The 11,812-nt window shown below is 41.7% G+C and overlaps 1 protein-coding gene across 5 annotated transcripts in view; it reads left to right on the forward strand.

Moving 5' to 3' along the window:
• Map4 (microtubule associated protein 4) overlaps nt 1-11,812 on the forward strand; it is a 129,636-nt gene that overhangs the window by 79,831 nt on the left and 37,993 nt on the right. For all 5 annotated transcript variants that reach the window (XM_050139115.1, XM_050139114.1, XM_050139117.1 and 2 more), the window contains 2 exons: nt 416-1,564; nt 2,820-2,933. In XM_050139115.1, coding sequence (XP_049995072.1) covers nt 416-1,564; nt 2,820-2,933 — 1,263 coding nt within the window. The remainder of the gene's footprint in view (nt 1-415; nt 1,565-2,819; nt 2,934-11,812) is intronic.

Genomic DNA, 11,812 nt, shown 5'->3' on the forward strand with positions numbered 1-11,812 from the left:
TGCTGTAACACATATGTGGGGAGGCTTGTAACTACAGCACCAAGTTAAATAAGTGTTCAAAAATCAACAATTAACCCAAAGCTGAAGAATGTCAGCAGCAAATTTTTTGGATTATTTAGAGACAAGGTTTCTTTGTGTAGCCAGAAAGTAATATTTAAATTCAGGGCTGTGAGTAGTTAATGCTAGATTGTATTTTTTTTTAAAAAAAGATTTTTTTTTCTTTTTGAATTTGCTTTTATTTTATGTGTTTTGATAGTTTGCCTGCATGTATATCTGGTGTAGACAGTTATGGACTGCCATATGGGTGCTGGGAATTAAAACCAGGTCCTCTAAAAGATCCAGTCAGTGCTCTTAACCTCTCACCCATCTCTCTAGCCCTGCTGGGTTCTAAATTTTTTAAAATTAATTTTCTTAGAGCTATCCAAGGAAATAGAAGTGGAATCAGTAAAAGAGCAGCTGCCAACTGAAGCACTGGAAATGATGGCAGAAGAGAAGATCACTGATGTGGTGCCATCTCGAGAAGCAGAGGTATCTCCATCCACAGACATGACACCAGGCACAGAAACAGAAGTGACATTTTCTAAAGACCCAGAGGAGACCACCAAACCAGATGTGATTCTGTCAGATGTTACACAGCCATCCATTGAATCAGATATGTTCCTGGCTGAGGACATGGAAGTGCATGTAGAAACAGAGGTGGCCCTAGTTAAGGGGCCAACAGAAGCAGATGTATCTTTGACCAAGGATGTGGCACCTCCTACAGAAATTGAAATGGTCCCAGGCAAGGATGTGACACTGCCCAAAGAAACAGAGATGGCACTTCCAATGAAAATGGACTTGGTACCATCTGAGGATGTGGTTCTTCCCAAAGAAACAGAGCTAGCACCAGTCAAGGCCATGGTTCCACCCTCAGAAATAGAGGTGGCACTGGCAAAGGATGCTGTGTCCTCTGTGGAAACGCCTTCGGCTGAGGAGATGGACCTGGCTTCAGAAGCAGAGGTGGGCCTTGCAAAGGACTTGGCACTGCCCTCAGACACCCTGATGATCTTGACAAAGGATGTAACTTTGCCCTTAGAAACGGAGGGATCTCTGGTTAAAGGCATGACTCCATCTCTGGAAACTGAAATAACCATGAATAAGGATATAGCTCCACCCCCTGAAACAAAATCAGACATGGTCAGAGATACGGCTCCATTCCCAGAATCAGAAGTGTCTCTGGGCAAGGAAGTGGTTATACTTCCAGAAACAAAGGTGACTGAGTTCAACAATGTGACCCCACTTTCAGAAAAAGAGGTGGCCTTAGTCAAGGACATGTCTCTACCTCCAGACACAGAGGCTCCCCGGGTTGAGGATGCCATTTGGCCTTCGGGAACCCAGATGACCCTGGACAACAGTGTGACTCCAGCCAAGGATGTTACATTACCCTTGGAAACAGAAGTAGCAACAGTACAAATTAAAGACAAGGAAAATGCACAGACCCAAGAAGAACCAAATGAAGACTCCCAGTTAGAATCTGTCCAGCACAAGGGACAGTCAGTAGCACCTCCTTGTATGATTCTACCAGGTATGGGCTTCTGCTTTCTTTCAGCATTCTCTCCACTAATGTATAGACTAGGGAACAAGTGCCGAACCTTGGTACTTTACAGGTCCACTCCCGTTTCTCCAGTCCGTGACCTTGCCCTCCCCTTCCTCTGGCTAGTCACATTCTGTGTTCATCCTTGCTTTTTTTTTTTTTTTCTTTCTTTCTTTCTTTCTTTCTTTCTTTTTTTTTTTTTGGTCATTTGTTTTGTTTTTGTTTTTCGAGACAGCTTTTCTCTGTAGTTTTTGGAGCCTGTCCTGGAACTAGCTCTTGTAGACCAGGCTGGCCTTGAACTCAGAGATCTGCCTGCCTCTGCCACCCCTGCCACCCTAGTGCTGGTATTAAAGGCGTGCACTGCCACTGCCAGCTTCATCCTTGCTTTTCTTCCTGACAAATGAGGCAATAAGATCCACAAAGCACCATCGTGGCTTGTATGTGTGTGCACTACCTCTGCCATTCTCCTGTTTTATGGGTAAACTCTTCTCAAGGAAAGCCACCCTCTCCTCACTGGACAAGTCCCATCCCCTTAAGTATGCCGTTTTCTAGCCATTACTCTCTTTTCAGTTCCTCTTAATTAAATCTTTCCATTGGATCATGCCTTCCATCTTTCAAAAACATTTTGGTGGTTTTGTTTGTTTGTCTGTCTTCTTTTATTTGTTTGTTTGGTTTGTTTTTGTTTTTGGGTTTTTTTTTTGGGGGGGGGGGAGGCTGTTTTGAGACAGGGTTTTTCTCAGTAGCTATGGAGCCAGTCCTGTAACTAACTCAGTCTGTAAACCAGGCTGGCCTTGAATTCACAGAGTTCTGCCTGCCTTTTCCTCCCAAGTGCTGGGATTAAAGGCATGTGCCACCACCGCCCAGCTCTTTTGTTTTTAGTTTTTGCTTTATTTTATCTACAAAGACAGATGTTTCATTATGTAAAGGCACCAGCCGTGAAATCTGGTGACCTAAGTTCAGTTACTGGGACCTATATGGTGAATGGAGAGAACCAATTGAGAACTGCTGTTCTCTGACCTCCAGATACATGCTGTGACATGCATGCTTCTCCACATTTAATTTTAAAAAAAGGAAAGCAAGGGAACCCTCTTGACTCTGCCTTCCAACTGCTCCTCGTTTTCTGTTCTTTAGTGTAGGAGAATTCTCTAAAACACATTCTCATCTCCAATTTATGGCAGATGAAAAAAAAAAACAGTTGAAATCCTGTTTCTCTGAAACTTAACATGAATTTTACTATTACGTTTAGAACCAGTCAAAGCTGCAGACCAAAAATCAAACTTACCAATAGATGAAGGTTCTCTGTTAGAGGATTTAAAGCAAAAGGAAACATCTGGCAGTCAGCCTTGTGAACTTTCTTCAGGTAAGGTGGGGATAATCTGAACTTTCTTCAGATACCACAGTTACACATGGAGGGATGGTGATGGTGCATTATTTGGTTTGTGTGGTGGTAATTATTAGCTGTACAGTTTATAAAATCAATTTTCTTCAATACTTTCCATTTCTTTAGGCAGAAAGTGAGGTTCTTACATATTTGCTGTTCTGTCAGTTGAGGACACTAAGTTTTGATCCAGTTGAACTGTTCACTATTCTGTCGGTCTTTAGCTTATTATTTAAATTTTCTCAGTTTATTTAACTACTTCAATAAGGTAAAGATTTTAAATATCTTAATGTTTTATAAATATATCTGAAAAAATTCTTGATCAAAGGTAATGATCTTTGATTGCTCCAACTAAGGATGAAAATGATTTAGATAAAAGATTTATGAATATATGCCATGAACATAGACTACTTAAATGAATCACTAAACAAATTTTCGGTTTAGAAATGATGACAAGAAATTTGTTGTTTAGAATTTTAGCCAAATTCATGTATTACAGGTACCTCTCCTTCACAAGGTAAACACGTTTACAGACCCGGTGACCGCAGGCCAGCCCGGGCCAGGCCTGCCAGGGTCCCTCCTGAGCTGCTGGAAGGTTCTCTTTCATGGAAGACTCTTGATCCTAGGCTGGGTCCCTACCCTTTGCCTGAGTTGGGTTTGGTCTCTGGTTCATCTTCTTGTGGTGAGCATGGGAACCAAAGGGAAAGTATTTATGCTGAATCCCTAGTGTCCCAGAGAGACCATGGCAGGGAGGCCAGGGATATAGAAAACATGCCTATGATAATGAGGAAAAAGAAAAAGAAATCAAAGCAAAAGAGATATCCTCAGTCACGAGCTGGGGGATCTTGGGATGACAATGCAAACAAGCCCAAAGATCATCCTGTTCTTGGGCCCTTGAAGTCAGATGTTGATCCTGGCCAACCAACTACTGTGGGCACAGAATATGGCCTTGTATCCAGAGAAGTTTTGAAATTTGACGGTGCAGAAAGTCACAACATTACTTCATGTCCAGAAAAACCTACCAAGACTGTTGTAAATGCTCAGCTCAAGCTGAGAGTAGAGGAAGACCACAGAGGGAACAGCTCAGTGCCAGAGAATCAAGATGCGCGCAGGGCAGAGGGCCCATCCAGTGTGGAAGGATCTGCAGTAGGCAGTGCTGCACACAGAGGAACAATGCAGCTGGGAAGTGGTTCCCCCATAATGGGTCTAGAGATTGTGGGTAGAGTTTCAGAACCTACAACAGAAAAAGTACTATCAAATTTGACCCTTACTTCAACAGAGCACAGTCCGTCAAAAGACCATCTAAAAGAAGGGAGTGGGGAAAGTCAAATGAGTGGAGTACAGGGGTTTGCTGCTGGAGCTGACGATGTTAAAGAACTAAAACCAGAGACATCCCCCCAGCAGAAAGAAGCAACCAGCCTGTCTGCTTCTGAGGAGCTGAAAGACCAAGAGTTAATTCAGGCTCCTGTGCTAGAGATTGAGCCATTTAAGAGAAAGATAGGTGACAGCAAAAACAGAAAGGGAAGGGGTCCTGGGAAAGTCAAAGCAGGCTCTGGGAAGTTAGGAAACAAATCTGAGGTGTCATTCCTTCCGAACAGTGTGAATGAGCAGAGAGCTGTTACTATGCCACATGAGCCAGTCCCAGAACCTAAAATAGTGAGTATTGAGGCTCCAAGAAGAGGGCTAGGCTTGGATTCCTCAGAGCAACCAGAGGCTATTTCTGATCTCACTGAGTTGGTGGTGAGGGTGTCCAAAGACATGGCTGATGCTGGTGTGGGAAGCACCATACAGCCATTGATTTCTAAGGAAACTGGGTCAAGCTCGACTCAGACTTCGGAGGCTAGTTCAGAAAGAAGAGCTGAGGTTAAAAACCAGAGCAAGCAAGGGAAGTGTCCTGGGATGGATCATGAGTCAATTCCCTGGATTTCTGCAAAGACCAAAAAGAGAGACAATGAAGGCAGAAACAAAAAGTTTAAAAATAATTACCCTGTACAACCTCGCAAAATGGAGGACAAGGAGGAAGTTATCTGCCCGCCTTGTCTAAAAGAGAGTGATGATGGTGATATAGCCCGTAACCACAGGGAGTTAGGCCAGACTTTCCCTAAAATACACGATTCTTTGTTCTCACACACATCACACACACCCACAGTGGAAGTTGCCGACAAAAAGAGTAAGAATGTTGAGTCTAATTCTGTTGAACTTGGGGCTCTTGTGGGAAATAAGACAAACTCAGTCCAAGGTTCTACTCTTACTATTGAACCAGCTGCCAAGGTGACAGATGGGAGCGCCCAAGACCCAATCTGTGGGGCAGGATTTGTTCCCTCAAAAGAACCTGAGGAAAACAAGACACATGTAGCCAAGGGACACACTGCAGTGGCTGACAAACCTAATAAAAGGAGCAATGATGGGAAGTGTAAAAAAGTTAAAAATAGTTTTCCCGAGAAGCACATTTTGGAGATTAAGACAGATACAACAAAAATACACATTCCCATGGAAACCACAGCAGACTGTAGAACTGAAGGAATGGGGTATATGGATGAAAATAGAAATATTACCTTTACTTCTGGGATAGCACCAACAGGGCTGATGAGTAAGTCAGCTCCTCCAGAGGTAATGGAATCAGCAGGCTGTGAATCACTGCCCTGCCCTATTCCTCAAGTAGTAAAGGAAGACGATTCTTTCCCTGACACCTCCAGAAAAAGTGGGCAGGAGAGATTCCTAGCCCAGAACTCCAGCTTATTAGTACAGGATACTTACAGCAAAGATGGAGTCCCAGGTCAAGAAAGATACAAAGCTCCCTCTGATGCTGTGCCCTCTACTAGCACTGAAGGAGTTCCTGGGACTTCTACAGGAGCCCAAGGAAAATTTAACAGTCATGGAGATCATTCTCTTAAGAATAATGGTGAGCTTTCAGATTGCAGGAAGAATGAAATAGGGATAATCCCTGAAAGGCATGAGATAGGAGGATCAGAGCCAGAGCAGCACGGGTCCTCTAAACATTCAGCAGGGCCTGTCACAGAGCCAGCTGAAGGGCATGTCCTGCCTAGTGTGCCCACAGAAAGCCAGAACCTGCCACAAGAGCTGAGAGTTCTAGAAGCACATGCAGGTAGTGCTGGTTTGCCAGCATCTCTAGTGAAGGAAGAGACGAGAACTGAGAAACACCCTGCCCCAGTTCAAAACCCCGACCCTCTGAGAAGTAAAACACCGAAATTTAATTTGTCTGAGGACCAAAATGAGAGAGATTCCAAGGGCTCAGATAGTTTAGGTAAGAAGGTAGATACCATTCTTTTGCCTTCAGAAAATGAAAAGAATAAATTAAAAGAAACTAGTTTGTCTTGTGAAGTCAGGCAGTTGGGGTATGTTGCTGTGCCAACAACAGAACAGTCTGACTTCTCATGCGGCAGTGTGGAGGGTGGAGATAAATTAGGAGTGACTGCTTACAAGGATCCCCAAGTTCCACAGTTCAAAGGTAACGAGATTGAAGCTCCTCAGAAGATGATGGGCATATCTGAACTGAAGCTGTTTAATGAAAGGAAGAAGGAAGATAAAAGCAAAATGACAGAGCCAGTGAAAGGCTACATGAGACCCACGAAGTCTCGAGGACTTACCCCACTTTTGCCAAAGTCTGCAAGCCAGGAAAGAGATAAATCGAAGCTGCTCAAGTCCAGTGGTATGACCTTGCCGTGGGAAAACGTGTGTGCTTTGGTTTTTGAGTCAGCCTCACCATAGCAATCAGCCTGTGCCTTGGTTCCATTTAGACTCTAATCATCCTTGTTGAGCATTGCTTTGCTGGCATGAAACCCCCCAGCTAAGGCATGCCTGTGTTCAGCTAGAGGAGACTGGAGACTTGGTTGCATGCCTTTTTAATGCAACATTGAATCTTGAGTTTTATGGAATGTTGTGGAGGAACATAGCAATCCTCTTTATTTATTTTTATTTTTTAGCAATCCTCTTTATATTGCACATCCTGTGTGTAAAGTTTATTAAGCAAAGTATCAATCATTATTTGGTGCAGGTATTTACAGGAGAAAAAAATCTGGCTGATTATTTTTTAAACGGCTTTATTTTTTCGTTTTTAGTATACAAATAGGGCAAGCTAGTGGGAGTAAATATCCAAATTGCTTTAAATTCAAATGAAAATGATAAGCCTTTTTTACTAGTAGTTATTGCATTGGCTGGCACAGACTTCATGTTCCAGCAGTTGGAAATGATCTCAAGATATCAGGAGAGGCTGGTTTTACTAGTTTTGCTGCTGCAACTACCACTGGCCAATATGTGATTGTGGACTAGAGTTTGGGGCATAGCCTATGTTCACCAAACTTCACCTATGATGGTAAAATTCCTCCCAATTTTGCCCTTTGAGATTTTCATAAGTAATTGAAGTGAAATTAGATGAAATTTTTTCTTAAGATTTAGAGATTAATATGTGTGCTTGCATTGCCACCCCCACCCCAGTACACATTTAATCATGGCTTTAAAAATATTTAAAAATAATTCCTTCCTTTTGAAGATTTTTGCTGCCAACAACAGTGTTTTATTAATCAATTTGCATGATCCAGCTACTAACTTGAAATTTTAAAACAACAACAAAAACATTAGTTGCCTGGGCCAAGTAGCCAATTAGACTTGTACAGAAGCTTCATCATGAGGCTGTTGTTCTGCATGGTGTGGACTTGTTCTTGTGGGGAAGGCTTGTGCTGGGTATGAATGAGCACATGGATTGGAATCCTTGTGGTGTGAGAAAGGATACACATGCTATTTTCATCTTTCTGCTTTTATTTTTCTTCTCTTAGCTATTCTATTTACAAAGCAGAAAATGAAATAGAACAGCATGTAGAGAGCATTCCAGAATTCTACCATATTTTAAAGTTTTGGTTTCTAGACCAGTTCTTTAGTTTTTGTCAATGATTACAAGGTTACAAGTAAAATTTTGGGAGAACTTAGCCAGTATTTCCAAAGAAATGTTCAGTGTTTGTAGAAAATCCTAGAAAGCAGGTTTGTTCTTAGTTAGAACCTGCAGAGCACTCTGGACACTTCCAGGTCATTCCAGGCTCAGTCGTGTGTTGGAAGGAGTCACCTTGCAGAGTGGCTGAGGGGAGTGTAATGAGTATTGCATAGATTTATTGCTGCTTCTCTAAATTCTACCAGTTGCTACCTCTAAGAACAATAGATGCTTTTGAATATAGTCCGGTACTGGACAGATGGCTCAGCGGTTAAGAGCACTGGCTGCACTTCTAGAGGACCCAGGTTCAATTCCCAACAGCCACATGGTGGCTCACAACTGTATGTAATTCCAGTTCCAGGTGCTTGAACACCTTCACACTAATGCACATAGAATAAAGTTAAGTAAAATCTTTTTTAAAAATGTTTTATTCTGAGTTGGGCATCCTAGGTCACACCTGTATTTCCAGAATTTTGGAGATGAAGGTAGGAGGATCAGGAGTTCAAGGCCAGTCTGGGATAATTAAAACCCTGTCAAAAAAAAAGTCAAGAAATTTTCCTTATTTTTTTCATACTTACTATCTTTTGTTTATAAGTATAGTCATCTCTCTAGTTCTCCAAAGTTATTGATTTTTTTAATTGATTAACTTATTGACGAGGTACAAAGGAATGAGCAATAAATTGTCTTTTCCCTTCTGTTAAACAATTGTAGTTTTTCCCTTTAGACGTTTAACAGTATTATATATCCTTCCAAAGAAGTTATACTTAAAAATAATGGCATGCTTACTAATACAAACCCTTTTTAAACTCGTCAGACTTTCAGAAGAGCTTTACAGGTCTGTGCATACAAATATAGTCATATCCCCGCCCGCGCCCCCCCCCGGGTTTCTCTGTGGTTTTGGAGCCTGTCCTGGAACTACTCTTGTAGACCAGACTGGTCTCGAACTCACAGAGATCCGCCTGCCTCTGCCTCCTGAGTGCTAGGATTAAAGGCATGCGCCACCACTGCCCGGCTGCTATACCCAGTTTTTAAGGCAGGGTTTTATTACACAGTTCAGTGGTCCTGAGATTGGTGGGATTGTCTGCAGGTGTCAGGCAGGGAAACAAACTGGGAAGATTGAAGAATGCAAAACTCTGTTCAGTGTGACTTAGAACAGTTTATTGACGCCTATTTAGGCACAGTACAACTTAGAGAAAAAGTATCCTGGTATAATAAAATACCTGGTGCTTAGTCACATCAAAACTCAATTCAAAATAAATGCCATGTCTTATAAGAAGATGGGTTTTAGAGATAGGCTACCCTGTATTAGCTTAAGGCCTAAGAAAGGATCTGGCCTGGTCCCAGCCATACAGATAGTGTGGGGTCATTTGGGCTATTAGGCATCTCTGATTCTGGTCATAGGAGCTTGGGGGAGCCTCTGACTATAGAGGTAATGGTCATTTAGATTACTAACCATCTCTGATGTTGGTTGTGAGAGTTTGATCTGCTCCGACCCAACAGATAATTCACCTCCAATTCCCAATGTTCTGGATGAAAAAACCGGTTATATGTTCTTCCCTTTGAAAGGGCAGTCCTGTATGCTTAACATTCCTAGTTTCTCTGATCTGTGGGTACAAGGCCCTGTTCTCAACGCTGGGAGTCCTGAAACACTCTCTGACTAGATAGAAGGCCTCTGTCTCCTCAGTGCTGCAATTACAGGCACATACCACCTCTGCTCTGGTGTTTTATTCATGGCCTTAGTAAATTTTACCATTGCTGTTCAGTTTGAGTTATTCATGTTAGCTGTTATATTCCAGATTGTTGATCCTCACCTGTTTTGACTCCATTTGTCCTGTCAGTGGTGTTATATGTAGATTTCAATCTTCGGTCAGTGTAGATATTAGTTGTTGGGGAATATTGTTTTAAGGTGTGTTACTTTTGTTTATGTTGCATTTGTTTAACTCTGTGAAGCTGTGATTCTTTGCCTGTTTAAAACACCTGACAATCTAATAAATAGCTGAATGATGGGTCAGAACCAAGGAGGCAGGACGGGCACACAAAGTATAAATAGAAGGAGAACCAAAGAAGAGGAGGAGCAATAAGAGAACAGGGGGAGGAGGACATCTGAACCAACCACCCAGCCAGCCATGGATAAGAGTGAAAGTAAAATATACAGAAGAAAGAAAAGGAAAAGACCCAGAGGCAAAAGCTAGTTGGAATTATTTTAGAAAAGCTGACAAGAAACAACCCAAGCTAAGGCCCGACATTCATAACCAAGAACAAACCTCTGTGTATAGTTCATTCAGGAGCTGGGTGGTGGGCTCCCCAAAGTCAAAAGACCAAAGAGTAAAAATGCCACCACCAACAATTAGTGGCGTTAATAAAACAATAATAGTACTGAAATAGATTACCTGAATTTGATTTTCAGACCCTATATGATAGGAGAGAACTGACCCCTTCCTTCAGTTGCTTCTGACCTCCAAATAATCTATAGCATGCATGTGTATACAAATATTGGTGAGTGGATATTATTTATCTGGTTACCCATAAAACTTCTCTCTCTCTCTCTCTCTCTCTCTCTCTCTCTCTCTCTCTCTCTCTCTCTCTCTCTCTCACACACACACACACACACACACACAACACATACACTATGTATTTTATATGAGACTCAAGATTATACAGAGGTAAGAAGAGCTGATTCTGAAACCAAGTCTTATTGACTCTGAAGTGTTACACATTCTTTCCTTAGGGGAATTTCATACAAGTTGTAGGTACTTCCCAATAAAAACATAGGTGACAGTTGGTAACTATATTTTTGTTGTTTTTGTTTGCTTGTTTTGAGTCTCCCTGTATAAACCTGGCTAACCTGTCACAGAGATCTGACTGCCTCTCTTTTTTGCTGGCATAATTGCTGGCATTAAAGGCGTACTTTACCCCACCCAGCATATTTTTTGTTTAGATTTAGATTAAATTCTAAGCCTGTGACTCTGGTATTTTCCATACTAAGTTTATGTTTGATTTACTGGTATATTCTTGTTTGTATTTAGTGTAGAATTTTACATCTATTTTAAATTTAGAATGAATTGCCTTATGTTATCTTTAGCGTCTTTGGAAGTGAGGAAAGTCCATAAATCTCCTCTAGCATTCTGTTCTCTCTCTCTTTACATTTTCATGCCACCTTCGAGTTTGGGAAAACTTTAGCAAAAGGTTTCTTTACATATATTGCATATTGTTCTAGGCAGGAAAGATTTATGGATTACATGAGGAAGCCTGAGTCAACTTGTCAAAATAGGTCTTATTGCAGTACCACTCTTTTTTTTTTTTTTTTTTTTTTTTTTATAAGGGAAGCACAAGTTTGGAAGGAAGGGTGTTTCCTGTGTGGTTACAGTATATACTTCTCCGTAGCTCTTTCCCTGGAAACCAAGAAGAGTTGGATGACAGTGCACTTGGGGACATGTCGCTGTGAGTTGGGAGCCCTATATAGATAGGCCCTTCCTTGCCATGCTGGAGCTGAAGCCTGTTCTCCTTTTTATCTGGCTTCATTTCTTTTACTTCAGTTTGCTAGAGCTCATCAACTGTTTGCCAACAGCTGGGAATGTCAGTTTATGGTAGGAGACTGTCTTGGTGTGAAACTGGAAGTCATTTATAAACTCAGAATTCTAACAGTTTCAAGGTCCTTATACATAAATAAAATATGCTCAGCAGATTTTAAAAATATCTGTAGTCTTAGGAGTTGCTACTATTTCACTAGAGAAGCATCCATTTCACAATCTTCTTTTAAAAGGCTACCCTTTTTGCCTTTCCCTTTGCTGTCCTCTGCTTACCTTCTTACTGCCTGGAGTTTTGGTTTCCTTGACAGTCTCTCCCAGCAGCCCAGATTGACCTTGACACCTTCCCTCCTCTATCTCCCTGGTGCCAAAGGCTTTTGTGCTACTCTGCC

Source organism: Alexandromys fortis, unplaced genomic scaffold (genome assembly GCF_014885135.2).
Source record: "Alexandromys fortis isolate MF-2015 unplaced genomic scaffold, M_Fortis_MF-2015_v1.1 scaffold_36, whole genome shotgun sequence".
Taxonomy (NCBI): Eukaryota; Metazoa; Chordata; class Mammalia; order Rodentia; family Cricetidae; genus Alexandromys; species Alexandromys fortis.